A 27395-nucleotide genomic window follows, 5' to 3' on the forward strand; every position below is an offset into this window, starting at 1 on the left:
ACGACAACCCACCCAATGATGGGAGACATACCTTGTTTTTAAGGGTACTATGACCACACAGCAAGGTAGATCACTCTACTGTATGGGCTCTCAAGCAAGTCTCAGTCCATGCAAAGGCTCAAAATCAGATGGAATGTATTGTCTGACCACGACAGACTTCAGTTAGAAACCAGCATAACTGTAAGATTTCGCACAAACTCCAAATGCTGGGAAATTAAACAACCCATTTGAACTGATGGTTCAAAACCCTATCAGGGGCAAGTAGAAATAGTTTAAACTGAATGATAACTAAACTAGGCAACATGCAGGAGGCAGTTAAGCAGTGTTTGGTGGGACATTTGCAGCATTAAATGCTTCTAGAGAAATGAAAAAGATATAAGCAGTGTTTGGTGGGGCATTTACAGCATTAAATGATTCTAGAGAAATGAAAAAGATATAAAGAAAAGGACTTGGGGTTTCATCCTAAGTAGGAAAAGCAAATGAAGAACCCTAGACTCAGACTTCCCTGGGCTCTTAGGCAGGTCACAACACTGTGGTTTTTTGCCAGGGGAAGGGGATGCCAGCTAAGGCGGGGCCTTTCCAGGCTGTTGGGAGCCTGGGGCACCTTAATTCCATGAGCACTGCTGCTTGGAAGCCTACAGAAGCAAGGAGAGGGAGGGGGACCCCAGAAGTCCATCACATTCCATGCTCCAGGGTCGTGACCCATGACCTGGACACTCCTTCTGGCCCGAGACCCCCATGACAGTTAGCCAGACCCCATCGCCTGGGGCTGCCAGTCTGAGGTGCCCAGGTAGGTGGCACCATGAGGCCCAGGCCCGAGCTCCTCCTCCTCCTCCTGGCTTTGGACATGGGCCTAGATCTCAGCCCCCTCCCGCGGCCCGCCTCTCCTCCCACGGCCCTGGCTGCCATCCCCATCTCCCGGGAGACCGCCTCACCAGAGGCCGGACCCTGCCGCCCGGATGCAGCCTCGGCCCACTGCCCCCCGCCAGCCGCCGGGACTCGCGGCCCAGCCCTCGGAGACGCGGCCGCGCTGCGCGCTTGGAGGGCCGCCCCGGGCCTCGGGGAGCCGGCCGGCAGCGCCCGCGTCCACCTGCGGCCCCGCGCGGCCCCTGGCGGCGGCGTGATCCTGGCCGGTGGCGGCCGCCTCTGCCTGCCCCGCGGCCCCCGCGCGCCCGCTCTGTGTCCTGCTGCGCGTCCTGCTGCGCGCGCGCCTGGCCGCCGCGCCCGCGCTCGTGCACCTGCGGCTGTCTGCGCGCCGCGGCCGGCTGTCCCTGCTGTGGCGCACCGCGCTGCCCCGCGCGCTCGGGCGCCCGGAGTGGACCTTCTGGCTGGTGCCGCTGCGGCCCGCCGGCCCTCGGCGCCCCCGCCGTTCCACCTCCGACCTGCCGGCCGCCGGGCCTCGCCCCTCCGCGGGCTTCGTGGCCCAAACGCAGTGTCCCACGGATGGGCCCACGCCTGTTGTCCTGGAAGCTCTCACCTCGGATGGGCCTCAAGCCATCCAGTCTTCCGTGTCCTGCCAGGTATCCCCAGAGGCGCCGTGTGAGATCACCATGGTGAAGATCAACAGGAACAAAGATGGTGAACCCTTGGTGCTGACCAGGAAGATGGAGGCCACCCTCAATGCCACCTACAAGTACAACTGTCCGAAGTCCATGTTAATTGTTTCCTACTGGCAGGTCTATTCCGTGCCCTCCGTAAAGGATCTGCCTCTGTGGTACAGACCATTGGATATACCAATCATGAAATCAGGGAGGGTGCCAACATTTCTACATATCCCTCCAAAATCTTTAACTTGGGGGGTGTATGTGATGAGATTCGTAGTTGATATCTACATGAATCCAAATAGGCCTCAGGCCTCGGCCTCAGATTTCATGTATGTCAGCATCGTTAGAAGTGACCTAGAAGCAGTTATTCCTGGGGGTCCCAACAGAACAATCAAATTCACAGATCAGCTGGTTCTGGATGGAACGGGGTCCTCTGATCCAGATTCGGACAACCCTTCGCAGGGACTCCATTTTTCTTGGTACTGTACCACGGATCCAAAAAACTACCAGGGACATAAAATCACAGTGATGAGCAACAGCGTCTGCGCCCCACAGCAGACTAATCTGAACTGGAAGGAGGCCTCTGGTCCTGTCCTCACACTTCAGCCAGGAACACTGAAAGGTGGAGGTGTGTATTTCATCAGAATGGTGATCCGCAAGGGTGATAGGAGAGCCCATGTTGATAAAAAGGTACACGTGCTCAAAGGACCAGCCCCCGCAGCATACATCTCGTGTATTGAAAATTGTGATGCCGTTTTGGGTATTTCAGCCAGATTTTCTTTGTTTCTCCATTGCACAAATGGTTCAACAAGCCACGATGCATATAAATGGTCCATTCTGTCATCTCTAGGGGATGAGGTAAACTTTGATTGGGTGAAACACACCACAACAGGGAGGAATGGGGCTCATTTGTCTATAAAAGCTTTTGCTTTGAAGGATTTTCCTGAGGCTAAGTTTTGGGCTTCTGTACATCTAGCAAGTTGGAGTGGGCATAACGTGGACTTGAAGCACCCGTTTGTTATTAACTATGTCCCTGAAACCGGAGAGTGCAGCATTAATCCATCTACAGGAGTTGCCTTTGTTACCAGGTTTGTCATCCGGTGCTCTAATTTTAAGGATAAGAACATCCCACTTACATACAAAATGGTAGTCTCTGATTTGTATGGTTTTGGTCAGATCAGTTCTGTAAGAGAGAACACCTTGGGGGCCATCCTGTATTTGGGGAATGAGTCCACATCGCCCCCTTCATTTCTCCCCGTGGGTGTGTTGGCTAATCGTTATGCGATGAAGATATTTGTTCAGGTGTATGACTCTCTAGGAGCTTTTTCTCAGGCGACTTTGTATGCGACCGTACATGCCCCTACGGATAAAATCTCAGTGAAGGGCGTGCTCGATCGCTTATTCAATTTCACCATGGGACCAAATTCATCGCTATCTACTTTGCTTGACAGCCAGGAATTTCTACCTGCAGGCTATTTAATATATATAGCAGCTTCTGTTTTGAATAACATGAAACCTGAATTAAGTTTGGAAGCTGACAAAGCCAGACTCCGGGAATACCTTGTCAACCAGACTTTCATTCTTCCCAATAGCACTTTGGTGGAAATTAGCCAGGTAGTCATGAGTGTTACTAAATTAACCCAGACGACCGCCGGATTCACTCGATTGGCTCAGAAACTGGCTACAGTGAGGATTTGGTTAGCAAATCGAGCCCTACAGCAGTCTCGACAGAGTGATGCACACGTTCGCTCTGAAGAAGTAGAAACTGTGAGCACTGGGATATTAACAACTTTGTCTAATATCTTGAAACTGACTGTTAGCTATGAAGTGGTTGATGAGCCTTTCTACGTGTTGGAATCACTAGCAGACACAGTACTGGAGGGTAAAGTGCCAGGGAATGAGACCACCGCAATGACGGCCTCCAGCCTTAACGTGTATGTCAGGAAAACTGAAAGGTGGGATGTTACCGATATCTTCATGAATGAGAAAAGCAGTCGCAATTATTTTCATCCGACGGTAAATGTGAGCAATATTCCTACTTTACCTGAAAACGCTCCAATTTCCACCATGTTTTGTGAGTTTGCAGATGATCCCTTTCCTTGGATGAATGATCAGGAAAGCTGTTCGGCAGAGGTGGTTGGATTCAGGATGACAGGAACCACACCTGACGGCGACGTGGTCGAGATCATGCCTGATGTAGCAGAAGTGTACATCGCCAGAAAAAACTTGAGCTTTGCAGCTTTTAACCTCACAGTGGGACCCGAGAGTGAGACCGAGGGAGCTGATGAGTCCTTGAAAAGGACGACAGGCGAGTTTAGGGTTGAGGTGGACAGCAGTGTAGTGAAGGAGTTGCTGGTCCACATTGTGACCGAAGTGACCGTGTTGTTCACGGTGTTGGTGTACGCTGGCAGTGAAATTACCCCCACTGCTCTGGTCGCCACCTTCCTTGTGCCCCATGACATCCCTCCCATGACCAACCAGAGTGACCTGTTTGACTCAGCCTGTGCCGTTAGGGAGGCCCGCGTGGTTTGCCTTCCAGCGTCCCTGCTGCAAGTCATAGCTCAGCGAGGCGGCTCGCCTGAGTGCACCTTGGTCATAGCTCTGCAGGCACCTCGTTTTGTCCTGGCAGCCAGTGATAAGCTCGTGAGAATCGCTCTTTTCAGCGCTCACTGCCTAGACATGTATGGGATCCAGAGCGATTGGAGAGAAGATACTTGTGTTCTCGGAGAGAGGACCACGTGGCGAAGAGTGCACTGCATCTGCCAAAGGGCAAGGAGGGTCCGGCGGCAGTTGGATCTAATAAAACTACCTACCATGCATGTGCAAACACACTTCTTGATGGCGATTGTGACTGTGGTCCCTAATCCTGTAGATCTTCGGTTGGAGGTCATCACCAGTGTTACCCGCAACTATGTGACGCTCGTCACTGTACTTTTCATTATGCTGATGTACATAATCCTAGCTTTCTGGGCTTTGCTGAGAGATGAAACAGATCAGTATCTTCGGCTACATGTGATAATGCTACTTGATAATGATCCATATGATAAGGTGTGTTACCTGGTGACTATTTTTACGGGAAGTCGTTATCGGGCTCGGACAAGGGCCGATGTCTTCATGCAACTTATGGGAACAGATGGTGCCAGCGATGTGCATTGTCTGAGCCATCCGCATTTTACAACCTTCTACCGGGGAGGCATCAACACTTTTCTCCTAACCACGAAAAGGGACTTGGGGGACATCCATTCCATTCGTGTGTGGCACAACAATGAGGGCAAATCCCCCAGCTGGTATCTAAGCAGAGTCAAGGTAGAAAATCTGTTCAGCCGACACATCTGGCTGTTTTTATGCCGGGAATGGCTTTGTATTGACACCTCTTTGGACAGAACATTTCGTGTTACCGACCCAGACCAGCCTATCAACAGAAAGGACTATTTCCTGATAGAATCAGCTTACAGGATGGGGAGAGATCACCTGTGGTTCTCCATTTTCTCCACTATCATTGATAGCCCATTCAATCGGCTGCAGAGACTGTCCTGCTGTTTGGCAATGCTGATGGCCTCCCTTCTGTGTAATATTATGTTCTTTAATCTCGACAGAGCAGATGAAATGGCGTCAGGAGAGGGGAGCTACGTCAGGTCAATGATGATAGGGCTGGAAAGTGTGTTAATTACACTCCCTCTGCAAATGTTGATCATTTTTCTCTTCACCTACTCCCAGAGGGAACCTCGTGTGACTCTAGAAACGGTATCTCCCCGGACTGATTCCTTGGAGCAAGAACATGCACACTGGGAGGAATTTCTGAAAAAGTGGCACGTTGAGGAAAGTGCTCATGCACCCACCAAGGAGGCTTCGGAGCCTCCAACTGGGAAAAGACCTAGAGCTCCGAAGGCTGCCAAGGCGCTCACTACGATAGGGCGCCAGCAAAAGAAAGGACAGAGCACGGTCACACGCACGCAGGGACAAAATAAAAATGCCAGTAACGCAAACACAAATAACAATCAGTTTGTTGCTTCTACAGAGCCTTCTTCCCAAGCAGGTCCTGTCGAGCTCAAGGAGAAGAGCAGGGTGGTTCTGCCTCCATGTTGCCTCTATGTAGCGTGGTTCTTGGTTTTCGCCACGTCCGGTGTATCTTCATTCTTCATTGTATTTTATGGGCTGAATTATTGCTACGAAAAGTCAATGGACTGGCTCTTCGCATCGTTTTGTTCATTCTGTCTGTCTGTTTTGCTGGTGCAGCCATGCAAAATTATACTCTTGTCAGGCTTCAGAGCTGGTAGGCCCAAGTATTGTAAAAACCTTTCATGGACAAGCAAGTACCGCTATATTGAGATCGAGTTTCAGGGCGCGATGAACCGAAAAGAAAGGAAAAGGCGACACCAGCAGATCTTGGAGCTCCGAAGATCGAGGATGTACCAGCCCCTCACCGAAGACGAAATCCTAATATTCAAGAGGAAGAAGGCAATTAAGAGAAGGGCTTTCCTGTTCCTGTGTTACGTTCTGACTCACTTCATCTTTCTAGCCCTCCTGTTGAGGCTCGTCGCCCTCCTGCGTCACACGGACAGCTTTTACTATAACCAGTTTGTTCGCGATCGGTTCTCTGTGGATCTCGGCTCGGTGACCAAGCTGGAGGACATCTACAGGTGGCTGAACAGCGTGCTGGTGCCCCTGGTCCACAACGACCCGAATCCAGCCTTTCTGCCCGACAGCTCCTCTAAAATCCTGGGGCTTCCACTGCTGAGGCAGGTGAGGGCAAGACCTGGCGATAAACTCTGCCTGCCTGCCAACTTTGCCCAAACCAGCATGGGAAGAGAAATCCATTGTCATCCCAGCTATGGCACTGACCCGGAAGACACCAGAAGCTACTCTGGCCTTTGGAACAAAGTTCTCAAGAGGCCTGAGGATAAGAATACCAATGGGTTTACTTACAAGCCTCCAGAGAAGATCTGGGGGTATGTCTCCCACGGACTCTTACACACCTATGGGTCGGGAGGCTATGCGTTCTATTTTTTCCCAGAGCAGCAGCCTTTTAATTCCACCGTGAGGCTCAGGGAACTCCAGAGCAGCGAGTGGCTTGATGAGAACACGTGGGCCGTGATTCTGGAGCTGACCACCTTCAACCCAGACGTCAGTCTGTTCTGTAGCATTTCTGTCGTTTTTGAGGCGTCTCAGTTAGGAGTTGTGAACACGAGCCTATCCGTGCACTCCTTCTCGCTTGCTGATTTCGACAGGGAGACTTCGGCAGAAATCTACTTGTATGTGGCCATTCTCATTTTCTTTGTAGCCTATGTGGTCGATGAGGGTTATATCATCATGCAAGAAAGGGCCTCGTACGTGAGAAGTGTGTACAATCTGCTCAACTTTGCTCTAAAATGCATATTTACTGTGCTGATTGTGCTCTTCTTTAGGAAGCACTTCTTGGCCACTGGCATAATTCGCTTTTACTTGTCGCACCCTGAGGATTTCATTCCGTTTCATGCGGTTTCTCAAGTAGATCACGCCATGAGGATCATTTTGGGTTTCCTGTTATTTCTGACCATTTTGAAGACCCTCAGGTATTCCAGAATCTTCTATGACGTGCGCCTGGCTCAGAGGGCCATTCAAGCGGCCCTTCCCGGCATCTGCCACATGGCCCTGGTGGTGTCCGTGTACTTTTTTGTGTACATGGCATTTGGCTACCTGGTGTTTGGTCAACACGAGTGGAACTACAGTAACCTGATTCATGCTACGCAGACGATATTCTCCTATTGCGTTTCAGCCTTTCAGAACACCGAGTTCTCCAACAACAGGGTTCTGGGGGTCCTATTCCTCTCATCCTTCATGCTGGTGATGATCTGCATATTGATCAACTTGTTTCAGGCCGTGATTTTGTCTGCCTATGAGGAAATGAAGCAGCCCGTGTATGAGGAACCATCAGACGAAGCGGAAGCAATGACCTATCTGTGTCGCAAGCTAAGAGCAATGTTTAGGTTTCTGACCTTCCAACCCAGGGACAAAGATGAACCAGAGTTCTTTGTCAACATGCTGTATGGGCAGCCAGAGAAGAAGAGCCGGCGGTATCTGGGGCTGAAGACCAGAAACATCAAGGGGAAGAAAATGGTTTACCTTGTTGTGTGATGAGTGACAGGGTCAAGACCCACAGGCAAGACCCCCACCCCTGCCCATGCTGGTTCTCAGATGTACGGAATGTTCACTGGCTCAGCAGTGCTCTCTTCTTGTGTCCTGCACTATGCGCACCCCTACATTCAGAAGTGTCTCCCTCCACCTTTGGCCTCTACTCCTGAGTGCTGGGGTGTAGGGCAGGTCTCCAGCGTGGGAGCCAGGGCCGATGTCCCTCTAGAGGGGAACTTGGTGTCCTTGGAGCCCACAGCAGTTTAGAGTAGTAGAGTCCCGGAGTTGGGGGAGAGAGAGCTATAGGGTCCCCACCCTACCCCTCTAGTGTAGAGCATTCTCTTGCTGCGACTGTGTCCCCGGGGCTGGGGAGCCAAGAGTTTGTGGCTCTCGTAGTCCCTCTGGGGGTTCCCTTTGCAGACCAGGCCTGGGATACCCCACCCAACACCCCATCCTCCCCATCACACCGCCCCCCCCCCACCCCGGACCATTTAGCTTGGCCAGATCTAGAGGGACCTTGTGCCGAGATCACGATCTGTTTTCCAGCTTTTGAATTTAGGGATTGGACCTGAAGCTCAGGAGTCTGAGCTTGCCATCTACTCCTGAGGGCTACTGCCAGTTAAAGCTGTGAAATGTAATAATATTTTCTGGCCATTACACATGAATTTTGTTCAACAACAAAAAGGGTTGTATGTGTGTGTGTGTGTATGTGTCTGTGTGTGTGTCTGTGTGTTTGTTTGTCTGTCTGGGGCTGTGGGCTCACACTGAAAGATAGTAAGTGTTCTCTATATTGACTGTAAGAATTTGTCCATCTAGGTCTTGGGCTTTGGGTAATTTACAGCATGGTGGTTTACTGCAGAATAATAAAGAAAATGTGGTTTATTGTTTAAGAGCAATATGGCTTGCAACTCTTAGAGTTCTGCTCAGAAGCATGTTCATTTATGTAGATGCCACTTTAAGCTTTATCGGAATTAAATGTGAGATTGCGCCTGTGAGACTTGCCGTGATTTCAGCGTGAGGGGTGTATGTACAGGTGGATCCTGCCTTCCCCATGGAGAGCCAGTGAAGGGGGACAACCCAAGCAGCTGGGAGACAACTTTGTCCCAAGGCTTTGATATTCACTGGGTGCCCCTGTGGTCCTGAGCTGTGCTGGAATGGCTCACAGACACGCACATATGCTTTCCATGCCACTCACACAAGAGTGCCTGAAGGTCAGATTTGGATTTTCTTTTCTTTTTTAGGATATTATTGAGTTGAAAGAGAGAGAGAGAGAGAGAGAGAAAGGGACAGAGGGAGAATCAGAATCCCCGTTGAGCACGGAGCAGGAAGCAGGCCTAGATCCCAGGATGGATCATGACCTGAGTGGAAGACACAGGCTAACTGACTGAGCCACCCACATGTCCTTCTCTTTTTATCTGTAAATATGTGGTTTCTTGGGAATCCACTTAAAAAATACTTTGAGATATTGCTAATCCTTTGGATTGGTTTTCTTCTTATGTTACAAATGGTAGGGAGCTCAAATTCAAAATTAACTTTATTTTCTGCCAAAGGACTCGATTTGCTCTTTTAGTATTTCCTTTTTCTTATTTTTTAAAAATAAACATATAATGTATTATTGGCTCCAGGGTTACAGGTCTGTGAATTGCCAGGTTTACACACTTCACAGCACTCACCATAGCACATAGCCTCCCTATTGTCCATAACCCCATCACAGTCTCCTGACCCCCTTACCCCCAGCAACCCTCAGTTTGTTTTGTGAGATTAAGAGTCTCTCATGGTTTGTTTCCCTCCCGATATCATCTTGTTTCATTTATTCTTTTCCTACCCCCAACCCTCCTGCACATTGCATGTCCACTTCCTCATATCAGGGAGGTCATATGATAGTTGTTTTTCTCCGATTGACTTATTATGCTAAGCATAACACGCTCTAGTTACATTACGAATGGCAAGATTTCATTTTTGATGGCTGCATAGTATTCTGATATATATATATATATATATATATATACCACATCTTCTTTATCCATTCATCTGTTGATGGACATATAAGTTCTTTCCATAGTTTGGCTATTGTGGACATTGTTGCTATAAACATTCGGGAGCATGTGTCCCTTCGGAGCACTACATTTGTATCTTTAGGGTAAATAACCAGTAGTGCAATTGCTGGGTCATAGGGTAGCTCTATTTTCCAACTTTTAGGAACCTCCATGCTGTTTTCCAGAGTCGTTGCACCAGTTTGCATTCCTACTAACAATGCAGCAGGGTTCCCCTTTCTCTGCATCGTCGTCAGCATCTGTCATTTCCTGAATTGTTAATTTTAGCCATTCTGACTGGTGTGTTTAGATTTGTATTGCAGTTTAGATTTGTATTTCCCTGATGCAGAGTGATGTGGAGCATTTTTTCATGTGTCTGTTGGCCATCTGGATGTCTTCTTTGCAGAAATGTCTGTTCATGTCCTCTGCCCATTTCTTGATTGGTTATTTGTTCTTTGGGTGTTGAGTTTGCTAAGCTCTTTATAGATTTTGGATACTAGCCCTTTATCTGACATGTCATTTGAAAATATCTTCTCCCATTCTGTCGGTTGTCTTTTGGTTTTGTTAACTGTTTCCTTTACTGAGAAAAAGCTTTTGATTTTGAGGAAATCCCAATAGTCCATGTTTGCCCTTGCTTCCCTTGCCTTTGGCAATGTTCCTAGGAAGAAGTTGCTGTGGCTGAGGTTGAAGAGGTTGCTGCCTGTGTTCTCCTCAAGGATTTTGATAGATTCCTTTCTCACATTGAGGTCCTTCATCCATTTTGAGTCTATTTTCGTGTGTGGTGTAAGGAAATGGTCCAGTTTCATTTTTCTGCATGTGGCTGTCCAATTTTCCCAACACGATTTGTTGAAGAGGCTCTCTTTTCCCATTGGACATTCTTTCCTGCTTTGTCAAAGATTAGTTGACCATAGAGTTGAGGGTCTATCTCTGGGCTCTCTATTCTGTTCCATTGATCTGTGTGTCTGTTTTTGTGCCAGTACCATACTGTCTTGATGATGACAGCTTTGTAATAGAGCTTGAAGTCTGGAATTGTGATGCCACCAACTTTGGATTTCTTTTTTAATATTCCGTTGGCTATACAAGCTCTTTTCTGGTTCCATATAAATTTTAGGATTGTTTGTTCCATTTCTTTGAAAAAAAAAGGATAGGATTTTGATAGGAATAGCATTAAATGTGCTTTGGGTAGCAGAGACATTTTCACAATATTTTTTCTTCCAATCCAGGAACATGGAACATTTTTCCATTTCTTTGTGTCTTCCTCAATTTCTTTCATGAGTACTTTATAGTTTTCTGAGTATAGATTCTGTGCCTCTTTGGTTAGGTTTATCTGTATGTATCTTATGGTTTTGGGTGCAATTATAAATGGGATTGACCCCTTAATTTCTCTTTCTTTTGTCTTGTTGTTTGTGTAAAGAAATGCAACTGATTTTTGTGCATTGATTTTATATCCTGACACTTTACTGAATTCCTATACAAGTTCTAGCAGTTTTGGAGTGGAGTCTTTTGGGTTTTCCACATATAGTGTCATATCATCTGCAAAGAGTGATAGTTTGACTTCATCTTTGATGATTTGGATGCCTTTAGTTTCCTTTTGTTGTCTGATTGCTGAGGGTAGGACTTCTAGTACTATGTTGAATAGCAGTGGTGATAATGGACATCCCTGCCATGTTCCTGATCTTAACAGAAAAGCTTTCAGTTTTTCTCCATTGAGAATGTATCTGTGGTGGGTTTTATATAAATGGCTTTGATAATATTGAGGTATGTGCCCTCTATCCCTATACTTCGAAGAGTTTTGATCAGGAAGGGATGCTGTTCTTTGTCAAATACTTTTTCAGCATCTATTGAGAGTATCATATGGATCTTGTTCTTTTTTTTATTAATGTATTGTATCACACTGATTGATTTGCAGATATTGAACCAACCTTGCAGCCCTGGAATAAATCCCACTTGGTCATGGTGAATAATCCTTTTAATGTACTGTTGGATCCTCTTGGCTAGTATTTTGGTGAGAATTTTTGCATCTGTGTTCATCAAGTATATTGGTCTGTAATTCTCTTTTTTGATGGGATCCTTGTCTGGTTTTGGGATCAAGGTGATGCTGGTCTCATAAAATGAGTTTGGAAGTTTTCCTTCCATTTCTATTTTTTGGAACAGTTTCAGGAGAATAGGAATGAATTCTTCTTTAAATGTTTGGTAGGATTCCCCTGGGAAGCCGTCTAGCCCTGGGCTTTTGTTTGTTTGGAGATTTCTGATGACTGTTTCAATCTCCTTACTGGTTATGGATTTGTTCAGGTTTTCTATTTCTTCCTGGTTCAGTTGTGGTCATTTATATGTCTCCAAGAATGCATCTATTTCTTCCAGATCGTCAAATTTGTTAGCATAGATTTGCTCATAGTATGTTCTTATAATTGTTTGTATTTCTTTGGTGTTGGTTGTGATCTTTCCTCTTTCATTCATGATTTTATTTATTTGGGTTATTTCTCTTTTCTTTTTGATAAGTCTGGCCAGGGGTTTATCAATCTTATTGATTCTTTCAAAGAATAAGCTCCTAGTTTCCTTGATTTGTTTTTTGGTTTTTTTTTTTTTTTTTTTTTTTGGATTCTATTTCATTGATTTCTGCTCTGATCTTTATTATTTCTCTTCTCCTGCTGGGTTTAGGCTTTCTTTGTTGTTCTTTCTCCAGCTCCTTTAGGTATAGGGTTAGGTTGTGTATTTGGGACCTTTCTTGTTTCTTGAGAAAGGCTTGTACCGCTATATATTTTCCTCTCAGGACTGCCTTTGCTTTGTCCCACAGATTTTGAACTGTTGTGTTTTCATTATCATTTGTTTCCATGAATTTTTTCAATTCTTCTTTAATTTCCTGGTTGACCCATTCATTCTTTAGAAGGATGCTGTTTAGTCTCCATGTGATTGGGTTCTTTCCAAATTTCTTTTTGTGATTGAATTCTAGCTTCAGAGCATTGTGGTCTGAAAATATGCAGGGAATGATCCCAATCTTTGATACCAGTTGAGACCTGATTTATGACCCAGGATGTGATCTATTCTGGAGAATGTTCCATGTGCACTAGAGAAGAATGTGTATTCTATTGCTTTGGGATGGAATGTTCTGAACAGATCTGTGATGTCCATCTGGTCCAGTGTGACATTTAAGGTCTTTATTTCCTTGTTGATCTTTTGTTTGGATGATCTGTCCATTTCAGCGAGGGGAGTGTTAAAGTCCCCTACTATTTTTGTATTATTGTTGATGTGTTTCTTTGATTTTATTATTAATTGGTTTATATATTTGGCTGCTCCCATGTTAGGGGCATAGATATTTAAAATTGTTAGATCTTCCTGTTGGACAGACCTTTTGAGTATGATGTAGTGTTCTTCCTCATCTCTTATTATAGTCTTTGGCTTAGAATCTAATTGATCTGATATAAGGATTGCCACCCCAGCTTTCTTCAGATGTCCATTAGAATGGTAAATTGTTTTCCACTCCCTCACTTTAAATCTGGAGGTGTCTTTGGGTCTAAAATGAATTTCTTGTAGGCAACATATTGATGGGTTTTGTTTTTTTATCCATTCTGATACCCTGTGTCTTTTGATTGGGGCATTTAGCCCATTTACATTCAGGGTAACTGTTGACAGATATGAATTTAGTGTCATTGTATTGCCTGTATGGTGACTGTTACTATATATTGTCTCTGTTCCTTTCTGATCTATTACTTTTAGGGTCTCTCTTTACTTAAAGGATCCCTTTCAATATTTCCTGTAGAGATGGTTTGGTGTTTGCAAATTCTTTCAGTTTTTGTTTGTCCTGGAAGCTTTTTATCTCTCCTATTTTCAATGATAGCTTAGCTGGATATAGTATTCTTGGCTGCTTGTTTTTCTCACTTAGTTCTCTGAATATATCATGCCAGTTCTTTCTGGTCTGCCTGGTCTCTGTGGATAAGTCAGCTGCCAATCTAATATTTTTACCATGGTATGCTACAGACTACTTTTCCCGGGCTGCTTTCTGGATTTTCCTTTTGTTGCTAAGACTTGTAAATTTTACTATTAGGTGACGGGGTGTGGGCCTATTCTTATTGATTTTGAGTGGGGGGTTCTCTGCACCTCCTGGATTTTGATGCTTGTTCCCTTTGCCATATTAGGGAAGTTCTCTACAATAATTCTCTCCAATATACCTTCTGCTCCCCTCTTTCTTTCTTCTTCTTCTGAAATCCCAATTATTCTAATTGTTTCATCTTATGGTGTCACTTATCTCTTGAATTCTCCCCTCGTGATCCAGTATTTGTTTGTCTCTCTTTTACTCAGCTTCTTTATTCTCTGTCATTTGATCTTCTATATCACTAATTGTCTCTTCTGCCTCATTTATCCTAGCAATAAGAGCCTCCATTTTTTATTGCACCTCATTAATAGCTTTTTTGATTTCAACTTGGTTAGATTTTAGTTCTTTTATTTCTCCAGAAAGTGCTTTTATTTCTCTGGAGAGGGTTTCTCTAATATCTTCTATGCCCTTTTCAAGCCCAGCTACAACCTTGAGAATCATCATTATGAACTCTAGATCTGACATATTACGTATATCCATATTGATAACGCCCCTACCATTTGGTACTGCCTCTTGTTCTTTTTTGGGGGGTGAGTTTTTCCGCCTTGTCATTTTGTTCAGATAAAAATATACAAAGGAGGGTGCCTGGGTGGCTCAGTGGGTTAAGCCGCTGTCTTCGGCTCAGGTCATGATATCAGGGTCCTGGGATCGAGTCCCGCATCGGATTCTCTGCTCCGCGGGGAGCCTGCTTCCTCCTCTCTCTCTCTCTGCCTACCTCTCTGCCTACTTGTGATCTCTCTGTGTCAAATGAATAAATAAAATCTTTAAAAAAAATATACAAAGGAGCAAATAAAATTCTAAAAGGGTGGCAAAGACCCCAGGAAAATGTGCTTTAACCAAATCAGAAGAAACCCTAAATTGTTGGGGGGGGGAAGAGGAATAAAAAGAAGTTCAGAAAAAAAATTTTTTTAAAAAGAAAACAAATAAAGAAAAAATATAAAAAAGGAAAAAAATATATATATAGACTGGTGACTCGAACAGGGTCATCTACTTAATTTTGGGAGTATTTTGGTCTCTTAGAAGAAACTACTTCCCCAAATTTTAAAGAATGAAAAATATATATAAGGGTAAACACAATGAAGGGATGGAATACGCCTATAAAGACAAAAAAATTTTTTTTTTAATTTCTAAAAAAGGAGTTGATAAAGTAAGTTGGCTAGGAGAATAAAGAAAAAGAAAGTGGAGAGAATTTGCTTGGGCTGGAGACCAGAACAAGCCCAGAGCTAGATTTAGGGTATATTTTGATCTTTTTGAAGAAGTTGTACACCAAAATTTTTAGAAGAAAAAACCCTATGTGTATACAAAAAATAAAGTTAGATACAATGAAGGATAGAATATGACTATAATAATAAAGGTTCAAAAAAGATTTTTTTTAATGAAAGGTATTGTTAATATAAACTAGTTAAAAAACGTTAAACAAGGAAAGGGTAAAAGTTAAAAAAATTAGCAGAAGGAAAACTATAAAATTTAAAAAAATTAATTAACTGCAAGACTAAAGAATCATGGGGAGAAAGCCATGAATTCCATGCCTTGCTTTTTCCTTTTCTGGAATTCCATTGTTCTCCTTGGTAAGTGAACTTGGTCTTGGCTGGGTTTCTTGCTGACCTTCTGGGGGAGTAGCCTGTTGTAGTGATTCTCAAGTGTCTTTGCCCCAGGCAGAATTGCACCGCCTTTACCAGGGGCCGGGCTAAGTAATCCTTTGGGTTCACTTTCAGGAGCTTTTGTTCCCTGAATGCTTTCTGTCGAGTTCTGGAGGACGGGAATGAGAATGGCGGCCTCCCAGTCTCCGGTCCGGTCCGGAGGAGCCGAGAGCTCGAGGCCACACTCCTCCGTGCGCCCTTGGAGAAAAGCGCTCATCACTCCCGTCTCCCTGGCCTCCAGCCACGCTCCAAGCTCACCCAGCCTGTGATCAAGCTTCTTTGTCTCTGGCACATAGCCCTGCCTGGAGTCTCTGATCCCCGCAGATCCCTGAGCTCTTCTGGAGGTGTCTCCCTGGATCTTGTGGGGACCCCGCTCACAGAGCAGTGGCCTGTGCCACAGACCATGGTTCAAGGTAACCCCAAGTTGAGAACTCGCTCCTCGGCTCCATCTCTGCAGCAGGCTTTACTGCTCTAATACCTACGAGCTCTGCCACACTCAGACACCCCTGATCCTTTTGTGACCCGTGGGACCTGAGACCACACTATCCTCGTGTGGGCGTTACCCCGGTTTAGCCTCTGGAGTGATGTCCCTCACTGGAGCAGACTTTTAAAAGTCCTGATTTTGTGCTCCGTGTTCTGCTGCTTGCCAGGAGCCGGCCCCAGCCCCCATTGTCTATCTTCCCGTGGCTTTGGATTCACTTCTCCGCTGGTCCTACCTTTCAGAAAGTTGTCCATTTTCTGTTTCTAGAACTGTTGCTCTTCTTCTCTTCGATCTCCTGTTGATTTGTAGTTGTTCTCAATGGTTTGATAAGCTATCTGGCTGATCGCCTGCACCTGATGTCCTCCACGCCTGCCACTTCTGCCATCTTGACTCCTCCCCCCTCTTTCAACATTTCCCGTTGCTCTCGTAGTCCATCTTCTAACTTGTGTAGCCTGTCTTAGGGCTTGAACAGTATTCTAGAGACAAGGTCATGTATCTGAGTGGTTACCGGTCGTACATGAAAAGCTTCATCCAGATGGTCCATCTGTGGGCAGACACAGAAAATAAAGTCCGCAGCATATAATCGTGGCTGTGATCCAAGGAATGCTCTTGCTGGAAGCACCCAGAGGTCCTATCTGCTAGTAAGAAAATCAGAGTGTTTCCTCAGCTCCCCTCTGTGCACGTCCCGGAACCGGTGTTATTCCCAGGATTACAAAAATGCCTTGTATCTTCCTTAATTCTCAATTGCCCAAAGGAAGAAGGTCCAGCCCCGGGCCTTTCGGCTTCAGGAGCAGCATAGTGCTTGGCATACGTAGGGGCAGAGGGACCTCGAGAGGGGCATGTTGGGGAAGCACGAGAGAAGAGCGGGTCTGAGAATGGGGCATGGGACCCTGCGGGGGTCCCATGCTGGAGTAGGGCAGGCTCCAGAGGGCCGGGTCATGGGGCTCAGATCACCAAGGGCGCCATGGATCACAACACCATTGCTCTAAAGTGTCCATGGGGAAGGATAGGGCTCCTTTTGTACCTATCTCGTCTGTTCCTGGGGTGCACACAGACCCTGCTGCCTGTGGCGCTGGCCCAGTCCTGGGGACTCCTGTCCCAAAGTTTGTGTTGTGGGGTGGGGGGGTGCTGAGAGGGGACAGGGAGTCAGCAGGCTAGGAGCATGATCTCCGAGTTCCTCTTCCTCATCTTCAGCTTCTCTGACCCATCAGGCCTCACTGTGTCTTTCCTGAATCCCCTCTTTCCTTGGCTTCCAGGACACCACACCCTCCTACTCTCCATCTTGACCCACTGCCTGTCTCTGTCTGCCTCTCCTCTAAGTACCAGAGACAACCAGAGTCTGTCTCCTTCTCCATCTGGGCCTCTACCCTACATGCCTCTGATGACCCAGTATGAGTTTTCAGCCCTGACCTTTCCGGTTGTCTTAGCTCAGACTGATAAAACAAAATACCTCGGGGGGGGGGAGCGGAGTGGGGGCAGTGGGGGACAATGGCCTGTCCTTCGGGGTGGTGCACTCAGAGAGAGAGAGGATAAGAAAACCCTATTACATGTTGCGTTCAGAAGACCACTTTACATATAAAGACATACATAAGCTGAAAAAGAAACGAATGAAAAAAAGATATGGCATGGACACAGTAAGCAGAAGAAGGCTAGTGTGGCTATTTCATTTCATTTTCCAGGTTTATTCAGATACAATCAACATATCATCTGGCATTGAACATCACGTGAAACGGACTTCCAAACAGAGATGATTACTGAGATAAACAGAAACATCTCATCATGAGATAAGGACCAATTCACATGGACGTAACAACAATGTGTATCCATCTAATAGAGCCTGAAAAGACATGAAGCAAAGATGGACAGAAAGAAAGGGTCAAGGACACAGTTTCCCAGTCAGCACAGGAGAGAGTAACAGCCTCTCTCAACGAGTGATAGAAAAACTAGAGAAAACCCAGGGGAGACGTAGAAGATGAAACACTCGGGTACCCACTCTCTTGATCTAGTTGATGTCTGTAGGACAACCTACTCAATGGCGGGAGACACACCTTGTTTTTAAGGGCACCAGGACCATACAGCAAGGTAGACCACACTACTGTATTCACGACAGACTTAAGTTAGAAACCAGCATACCTTAGATTTCGCACAAGCTCCAAATACTGGGAAATTAAACAACCCATTTGAACTGATGGTTCAAAACCCTATCAGGGGCAAGTAGAAATAGTTTAAATTGAATGATAACAAAACTAGGCAAGCATGCAGGAGGCAGTTTAGCAGTGTTTGGTGGGACATTTACAGCATTAAATGCTTCTAGAGAAATGAAGATCTAAAGCCAAGGATTAGGGGTTTCATCCTAAGAAAGTAGGGAAAGCAAATCAAGAAACCCAGAGTCAGACCTCCCTGGGCTCTCAGCGAGTTCACATCCCTGTGGTTTTGGCCAGGAATAGGTAAGGGGTATTTGCAGGCTTTTGGGAGCCTTGTGCGGCCTTAATTAGATGAGCAGTCATGCGGCCAGGCAGGGGTCAGGGTACCACGGGGCCCACCCATTATTACCCACTGAGTTCTGACCCGCAGCCCACGAATCAGCCCTCCGCCAGACACGGAGGTAGTCTGGACCCTGAGGCCGGCCTCCCCTCCCCCTCGCCCCCTTCCAGGCCCGCGCCCCCCGCGGCGGTTTGCCAGATCCTGCGGTTGCGGCAGCGGCTCCCAGGTTCCCAGGCAGGTGGCGCTATGGGGCGCAGAGCCCAGCTTCTCCTCCTCCTCTTGGGCCTGGGCCTGGGCCTAGGTCGCGGGCGCCTCCCGCGGCCCACCACTCCCCACAGGGCCCTGGCTGCCAACCCCGACTCCCGGGCGACCGCCACACCAGAGTCCGGACCCTGCCGCCCGGATGCAGCCTCGGCCCGCCGCCCCCCGCCAGCCGCCAGGACATGCGGCCCAGCCCTCGGAGACGCGGCCGCGCTGCGCGCTTGGAGGGCCGCCCCGGGCCTCGGGGAGCCGGCCGGCAGCGCCCGCGTCCACCTGCGGCCCCGCGCGGCCCCTGGCGGCGGCGTGATCCTGGCCGGTGGCGGCCGCCTCTGCCTGCCCCGCGGCCCCGCGCGCCCGCTCTGTGTCCTGCTGCGTGTCCTGCTGCGCGCGCGCCTGGCCGCCGCGCCCGCGCTCGTGCACCTGCGGCTGTCTGCGCGCCGCGGCCGGCTGTCCCTGCTGTGGCGCACCGCGCTGCCCCGCGCGCTCGGGCGCCCGGAGTGGACCTTCTGGCTGGTGCCGCTGCGGCCCGCCGGCCCTCGGCGCCCCCGCCGTTCCACCTCCGACCTGCCGGCCGCCGGGCCTCGCCCCTCCGCGGGCTTCGTGGCCCAAACGCAGTGTCCCACGGATGGGCCCACGCCTGTTGTCCTGGAAGCTCTCACCTCGGATGGGCCTCAAGCCATCCGGTCTTCCGTGTCCTGCCAGGTATCCCCAGAGGCGCCGTGTGAGATCACCATGGTGAAGATCAACAGGAACAAAGATGGTGAACCCTTGGTGCTGACCAGGAAGATGGAGGCTACCCTCAATGCCACCTACAAGTACAACTGTGCATACTCCACCTTAGTTGTTTCGTACTGGCAGGTGTTTTCCGTCAACTCGGTAAATGAACTGCCCCAGTGGTACAGACCATTGGATATTCCAATCGCGAAATCAGGGAGGGTGCCAACATTTCTACATATCCCTCCAAAATCTTTAACTTGGGGGGTGTATGTGATGAGATTCGTAGTTGATATCTACATGAATCCAAATAGGCCTCAGGCCTCGGCCTCAGATTTCATGTATGTCAGCATCGTTAGAAGTGACCTAGAAGCAGTTATTCCTGGGGGTCCCAACAGAACAATCAAATTCACAGATCAGCTGGTTCTGGATGGAACGGGGTCCTCTGATCCAGATTCGGACAACCCTTCGCAGGGACTCCATTTTTCTTGGTACTGTACCACGGATCCAAAAAACTACCAGGGACATAAAATCACAGTGATGAGCAACAGCGTCTGCGCCCCACAGCAGACTAATCTGAACTGGAAGGAGGCCTCTGGTCCTGTCCTCACACTTCAGCCAGGAACACTGAAAGGTGGAGGTGTGTATTTCATCAGAATGGTGATCCGCAAGGGTGATAGGAGAGCCCATGTTGATAAAAAGGTACACGTGCTCAAAGGACCAGCCCCCGCAGCATACATCTCGTGTATTGAAAATTGTGATGCCGTTTTGGGTATTTCAGCCAGATTTTCTTTGTTTCTCCATTGCACAAATGGTTCAACAAGCCACGATGCATATAAATGGTCGATTCTGTCATCTCTAGGGGATGAGGTAAACTTTGATTGGGTGAAACACACCACAACAGGGAGGAATGGGGCTCATTTGTCTATAAAAGCTTTTGCTTTGAAGGATTTTCCTGAAGCTAAGTTTTGGGCTTCTGTGCATCTAGGAAGTTGGAGTGGGCATAACGTGGACTTGAAGCACCCGTTTGTTATTAACTATGTCCCTGAAACCGGAGAGTGCAGCATTAATCCATCTACAGGAGTTGCCTTTGTTACCAGGTTTGTCATCCGGTGCTCTAATTTTAAGGATAAGAACATCCCACTTACGTACAAAATGATAGTCTCTGATTTGTATGGTTTTGGTCAGATCAGTTCTGTAAAAGAGAACACCTTGGGGGCCATCCTGTATTTGGGGAATGAGTCCACATCGCCCCCTTCATTTCTCCCCATGGGTGTGTTGGCTAATCGTTATGCGATGAAGATATCTGTTCAGGTGTATGACTCTCTAGGAGCTTTTTCTCAGGCGACTTTGTATGCAACCGTACATGCCCCTACAGATAAAATCTCAGTGAAGGGCGTGCTCGATCGCTTATTCAATTTCACCATGGGACCAAATTCATCGCTATCTACTTTGCTTGACAGCCAGGAATTTCTACCTGCAGGCTATTTAATATATATAGCAGCTTCTGTTTTGAATAACATGAAACCTGAATTAAGTTTGGAAGCTGACAAAGCCAGACTCCGGGAATACCTTGTCAACCAGACTTTCATTCTTCCCAATAGCACTTTGGTGGAAATTAGCCAGGTAGTCATGAGTGTTACTGAGTTAACCCAGACGACCACTGGATTCACTCGAATGGCTCAGAAACTGGCCACAGTGAGGATTTGGCTAGCAAATCGAGCCCTACAACAGTCTCGACAGAAGGATTCACACGTTTACTCTGAACAAATAGAAACTGTGAGCACTGGGATATTAACAACTTTGTCTAATATTTTGAAACTCACTGTTAGCTATGAAGTGGTCGATGAGCCTTTCTACGTGTTGGAATCACTAGCAGACACAGTATTGGTGGGTAAAGTGCCAGGGAACGAGACCACTGCAATGACAGCCTCTAGCTTTAAGGTGTACCTCAGGAAAACTGAAAAGTGGGATGTTACCAATATCTTTAGGAATGAGAAAAGCAGTCAATATTATTTTCGTCTGACGCTAAATGTGAGTATTATTCCTAGCTTCCCGGCAAATTCCCTTATTTCCACCATGTTTTGTGAGTTTGCTGATGATCCCTTTCCTTGGATGAATGATCAGGAAAGCTGTTCGGCAGAGGTGGTCGGATTCAGGATGACAGGAACCACACCTGACGGCGACGTGGTCGAGATCATGCCTGATGTAGCAGAAGTGTACATCGCCAGAAAAAACTTGAGCTTTGCAGCTTTTAACCTCACAGTGGGACCCGAGAGTGAGACCGAGGGAGCTGATGAGTCCTTGAAAAGGACGACAGGCGAGTTTAGGGTTGAGGTGGACAGCAGTGTAGTGAAGGAGTTGCTGGTCCACATTGTGACCGAAGTGACCGTGTTGTTCACAGTGTTGGTGTACGCTGGCAGTGAAATTACCCCCACTGCTCTGGTCGCCACCTTCCTTGTGCCCCATGACTTCCCTCCCATGACCAACCAGAGTGACCTGTTTGACTCAGCCTGTGCCGTTAGGGAGGCCCGCGTGGTTTGCCTTCCAGCGTCCCTGCTGCAAGTCATAGCTCAGCGAGGCGGCTCGCCTGAGTGCACCTTGGTCATAGCTCTGCAGGCACCTCGTTTTGTCCTGGCAGCCAATGATAAGCTCGTGAGAATCGCTCTTTTCAGCGCTCACTGCCTAGACATGTATGGGATCCAGAGCGATTGGAGAGAAGATACCTGTGTTCTCGGAGAGAGGACCACGTGGCGAAGAGTGCACTGCATCTGCCAAAGGGCAACGAGGGTCCGGCGGCAGCTGGATCTAATAAAACAAGCCAGCAGGCACTTGCAAACCCACTTTTTGACGGCCACTGTGATTGTGATCCCCAATGCTGTGGACCTACGTTTGGAGGTCATCAAGAACGTTACCCATAACCCTGTGACGCTCTTTACTGTGCTTTGCATTATGCTGATGTACATAATCCTAGCTTTCTGGGCCTTACACAGGGATGACATGGATAAGTATCTTCGGCAACATGTGATAATTCTACTTGATAATGATCCATATGATAAGGTGTGTTACCTCGTGACGATTTTTACTGGAAGCCGTTATCGGGCCCGGACAAGGGCTGATGTCTTCATGCAACTTATGGGAACGGAAGGTGGCAGCGATGTGCATTGTCTGAGCCATCCGCATTTTACAACCTTCTACCGGGGAGGCATCAACACTTTTCTCCTAACCACGAAAAGGGACTTGGGGGACATCCATTCCATTCGTGTGTGGCACAACAATGAGGGCAAATCCCCCAGCTGGTATCTAAGCAGAGTCAAGGTAGAAAATCTGTTCAGCCGACACATCTGGCTGTTTTTATGCCGGGAATGGCTTTGTATTGACACCTCCTTGGACAGAACATTTCGTGTTACCGACCCAGACCAGCCTATCAACAGAAAGGACTATTTATTGATTGATTCAACTTACAAGCTGGGGAGAGATCACATGTGGTTCTCTATTTTCTCTGGCATCATTGCTAAACCATTCAGCAGGCTACAGAGACTGTCCTGCTGTTTGGCAATGCTGATGGCCTCCCTTCTGTGTAATATTATGTTCTTTAATCTTGACAGAGCAGAAGAAATGGTTTCAGAGGAGGGGCGCTATGTCAGGTCATTGATGATAGGACTGGAAAGTGTCTTAATTATGATCCCTCTGCAAATACTAATAATTTTTGTCTTCACCTACTCCCAGAGGGAACCTCTTGTGACTCTAGAAAGGGTATCTCCCAGGAAGCATTATGTGGTACCCGAAAGTGGATACTGGGAGGAATATCTGGAAAAGTGGCATGCTCAGGAGACTGTGCATGCACCCATCATGGAAGCTTCCAGGTCTCCACCTCAGAAAAGACGGAGAGATCACAAATATTTAGCCAAAGAGCCTTCCATTGCATGGCACATGCATACGAAAGGAGCAAGCAAGGCCACAGGTGCCAAGGAAAAAAATATAAATGCTAGTAACACAAACATAAATAACAATCAAGATGTTGCTGGTGGAAAAGACCATGCAGGTCCTGTAGAACTCAAAAGGAAGAGCAGGATCGTTCTGCCCTGGTTTTGCATTTATATAGCTTGGTTCTTGGTTTTTGCCGCATCTAGTATATCTTCGTTCTTCATTGTATTTTATGGGCTGACCTATGGCTATGAAAAGTCAATGGACTGGCTCTTTGCGTCATTTTGTTCATTCTGTCTGTCGATTTTTCTGGTGCAGCCATGTAAAATTATACTCTTGTCAGGCTTCAGAGCAAGTAGGGCCAAGTATTGTAAAAATCTTTCTTGGGCGGGCAGGTTCGGCCTCACTGAGATCTCTCTGCGCAGCAAACTGAGCCAAGAAGAAATGGGAAGGCGACACCAGCAGATCTTGGAGCTCCGAAGATCAAGGATGTACCAGCCCCTCACCGAAGACGAAATCCTAATATTCAAGAGGAAGAGGGCAATTAAGAGAAGGGCTTTCCTGTTCCTGTGTTACGTTCTGACTCACTTCATCTTTCTAGCCCTCCTGTTGAGCCTCATCACCCTCCTGCGTCACACGGACAGCTTTTACTATAACCAGTTTGTTCGCGATCGGTTCTCTGTGGATCTCGGCTCGGTGACCAAGCTGGAGGACATCTACAGGTGGCTGAACAGCGTGCTGGTGCCCCTGGTCCACAACGACCCGAATCCAGCCTTTCTGCCCGACAGCTCCTCTAAAATCCTGGGGCTTCCACTGCTGAGGCAGGTGAGGGCAAGACCTGGCGATAAACTCTGCCTGCCTGCCAACTTTGCCCAAACCAGCATGGGAAGAGAAATCCATTGTCATCCCAGCTATGGCACTGACCCGGAAGACATCAGAAGCTACTCTGGCCTTTGGAACAAAGTTCTCAAGAGGCCTGAGGATAAGAATACCAATGGGTTTACTTACAAGCCTCCAGAGAAGATCTGGGGGTATGTCTCCCACGGACTCTTACACACCTATGGGTCGGGAGGCTATGCGTTCTATTTTTTCCCAGAGCAGCAGCCTTTTAATTCCACCGTGAGGCTCAGGGAACTCCAGAGCAGCGAGTGGCTTGATGAGAACACGTGGGCCGTGATTCTGGAGCTGACCACCTTCAACCCAGACGTCAGTCTGTTCTGTAGCATTTCTGTCGTTTTTGAGGCGTCTCAGTTAGGAGTTGTGAACACGAGCCTATCCGTGCACTCCTTCTCGCTTGCTGATTTCGACAGGGAGACTTCGGCAGAAATCTACTTGTATGTGGCCATTCTCATTTTCTTTGTAGCCTATGTGGTCGATGAGGGTTATATCATCATGCAAGAAAGGGCCTCGTACGTGAGAAGTGTGTACAATCTGCTCAACTTTGCTCTAAAATGCATATTTACTGTGCTGATTGTGCTCTTCTTTAGGAAGCACTTCTTGGCCACTGGCATAATTCGCTTTTACTTGTCGCACCCTGAGGATTTCATTCCGTTTCATGCGGTTTCTCAAGTAGATCACGCCATGAGGATCATTTTGGGTTTCCTGTTATTTCTGACCATTTTGAAGACCCTCAGGTATTCCAGAATCTTCTATGACGTGCGCCTGGCTCAGAGGGCCATTCAAGCGGCCCTTCCCGGCATCTGCCACATGGCCCTGGTGGTGTCCGTGTACTTTTTTGTGTACATGGCATTTGGCTACCTGGTGTTTGGTCAACACGAGTGGAACTACAGTAACCTGATTCATGCTACGCAGACGATATTCTCCTATTGCGTTTCAGCCTTTCAGAACACCGAGTTCTCCAACAACAGGGTTCTGGGGGTCCTATTCCTCTCTTCTTTCGTGCTGGTTATGATCTGCATATTGATCAACTTATTTCGGGCAGTGATTTTGTCTACCTATAAGAAAATGAAGCAGCCCGTGTATGAGGAACCATCAGACGAAGCAGAAGCAATGACCTATCTGTGTTGGAAGCTAAGAGCAATGTTTAGGTTTCTGACCTTCCAAACTAGGGACAAAGATGAACCAGAGTTCTTTGTCAACATGCTGTATGGGCAGCCAGAGAAGAAGAGCCAGCGGTATCTGGGGCTGAAGACCAGAAACATCAAGGGGAAGAAAATGGTTTACCTTGTTGTGTGATGAGTGACAGGGTCAAGACTCACAGGCAAGAGTCCCCCTAGGTGCTGGTTCTCTGAATGTTAGGAATGTTCAATGGCTCAGCAGTGCTCTCTTTCCATGTCCTGCACAATGCACACCCCTACATTCTGAAGTGTCTCCATCTTTGGCCTCTACTCCTGAGTGTTGGGATTCAGGGCATGTCTGCAACATGGGAGCCCAGGGCCGATTTCCCTCTAGAGTGATACTCATTGTCCGTGGAGCCCATAGATGTTTAGAGTAGTAGAGACCTGGTGTTGGGTAGGGAGCTCTAAAGGTTCCCCACTCTACTTCCCTAGGGTAGAGCATTTTCATTCTGCAACTGTGTCCCTCAGGGCTAGGTGTCAGGAGTTTGTGGGTCCCTCAGTTGCTCTGGGGGATCCCCTTGCAGAGCAGAGCATGGAAACGCCTCTCAGCCCGCTGCCTTCTCCACACCCCCAGCCCACCCCCCACCCATCCTGCTGGGCCAGGGCTGGAGGGACTTTGTGCCGAGATCAGGATCCGTCTTTTTGCTTTTGATTCTAGGGCTGGGATCTGAGGGTCAGAAGACTGAGCTTCCCATCTACTCCTGAGGGCTACTGCTAGTTAATGCTGTGAAATGTAATAGCTTTTTCTGGCCAGTAGACATGAATTTTGTTCAACAACAAAAAGGGTGTGTGTGTGTGTGTGTAGGAGTGGGTTCACACCGAAAGATAGTAAGTGTTCTGTATATTGACTGTAAGAATTTGTGCATCCAGGTGTTGGGCATTGGGCAATTTACAGCATGGTGGATTACTTCAAAATAATAAAGAAAATGTGGTTCATTGTATAAGAGCAATATGGCTCGCAAGTCTTACAGTTCTGCTCAGAAGCATGTTCACTTATGTAGATGCCACTTTAAGCTTTATCGGAATTAAATGTGAGATTACTCCTGTGAGTCTTGCTGTGATTTTTGCGTGAGGGGTGTATGTACAGGTGGATCCTGCCTTCCCCATGGAGAGCCAGTGAAGGCGGACAACTCAAGCAGCTGGGAACAACTTTGTCCCAAAATGTGAGATTTCTCCTGTGAGACTTGCCGTGATTTCTGTGTGAGGGGTGTATGTAAAAGTGGATCCTGCCTTCCCCAAGGAGTGCCAGTGAAGGGGTCAACCCAAGCAGCTGGGAACAACTTTGTCCCAAGCCCTTGTTACTCACTCAGTGGCCGTGTGGTCCTGAGCTGTGCTGGAATGGTCACAGACACACACATGTGCTTTCCATGCCACTCACACAAGAGTGCCTGAAGGTCAGATTTGGATTTTCTTTTCTTTTTTAGGATATTATTGAGTTGACAGAGAGAGAGAAAGAGAGAAGGGACAGAGGGAGAAGCAGAATCCCCGTTGAGCACGGAGCAGGAAGCAGGCCTAGATCCCAGGATGGATCATGACCTGAGTGGAAGACAGAGATTAACTGACTGAGCCACCCACATGTCCTTCTCTTTTTATCTGTAAATATGTGGTTTCTTGGGAAACCATTTAAAAAATATTTTGAGGGGGCACCTGGGTGGCTCAGTGGATTAAAAAATATTTTGAGATACCGCCAATCTTTTGGATTGGTTTTCTTCTTATATTACGAATGGTAGAGAACTCAAATTCAAAATTAACTTTATTTTCTACCAAAGAGAGTGATTTGCTCTTTTAGTATTTCCCGTAGCTCTCATAGTCCATCTTCTAACTTGTGTAGCCTGTCTTAGGGCTTGAACAGTATTCTAGAGACAAGGTCATGTATCTGAGTGGTTACCGGTCGTACATGAAAAGCTTCATCCAGATGGTCCATCTGTGGGCAGACACAGAAAATAAAGTCCGCAGCATATAATCGTGGCTGTGATCCAAGGAATGTTCTTGCTGGAAGCACCCAGAGGTCCTATCTGCTAGTAAGAAAATCAGA

At 47.3% G+C, this 27395-nt stretch overlaps 2 protein-coding genes across 2 annotated transcripts; both read left to right on the forward strand.

Annotated features, from left to right (window-relative positions):
• The first annotated feature begins 802 nt into the window (after positions 1-802).
• Positions 803-7706, forward strand: LOC116592544 (polycystic kidney disease and receptor for egg jelly-related protein-like). Its single transcript, XM_032345709.1, has 2 exons — positions 803-1133; positions 1186-7706. The coding sequence occupies exons 1-2, from the start codon at positions 803-805 to the stop codon at positions 7656-7658; spliced, it is 6804 nt and encodes a 2267-aa protein (XP_032201600.1). The 3' UTR covers positions 7659-7706.
• Positions 7707-18401: 10695 nt separating this feature from the next.
• On the forward strand, positions 18402-25509 carry LOC116592545 (polycystic kidney disease and receptor for egg jelly-related protein-like). Its single transcript, XM_032345710.1, has one exon. It carries the CDS (start codon positions 18402-18404, stop codon positions 25476-25478), a length of 7077 nt encoding a protein of 2358 aa, XP_032201601.1. The 3' UTR covers positions 25479-25509.
• Positions 25510-27395: the final 1886 nt, after the last annotated feature.

This window comes from Mustela erminea, chromosome 6 (genome assembly GCF_009829155.1).
Source record: "Mustela erminea isolate mMusErm1 chromosome 6, mMusErm1.Pri, whole genome shotgun sequence".
Classification (NCBI taxonomy): Eukaryota; Metazoa; Chordata; class Mammalia; order Carnivora; family Mustelidae; genus Mustela; species Mustela erminea.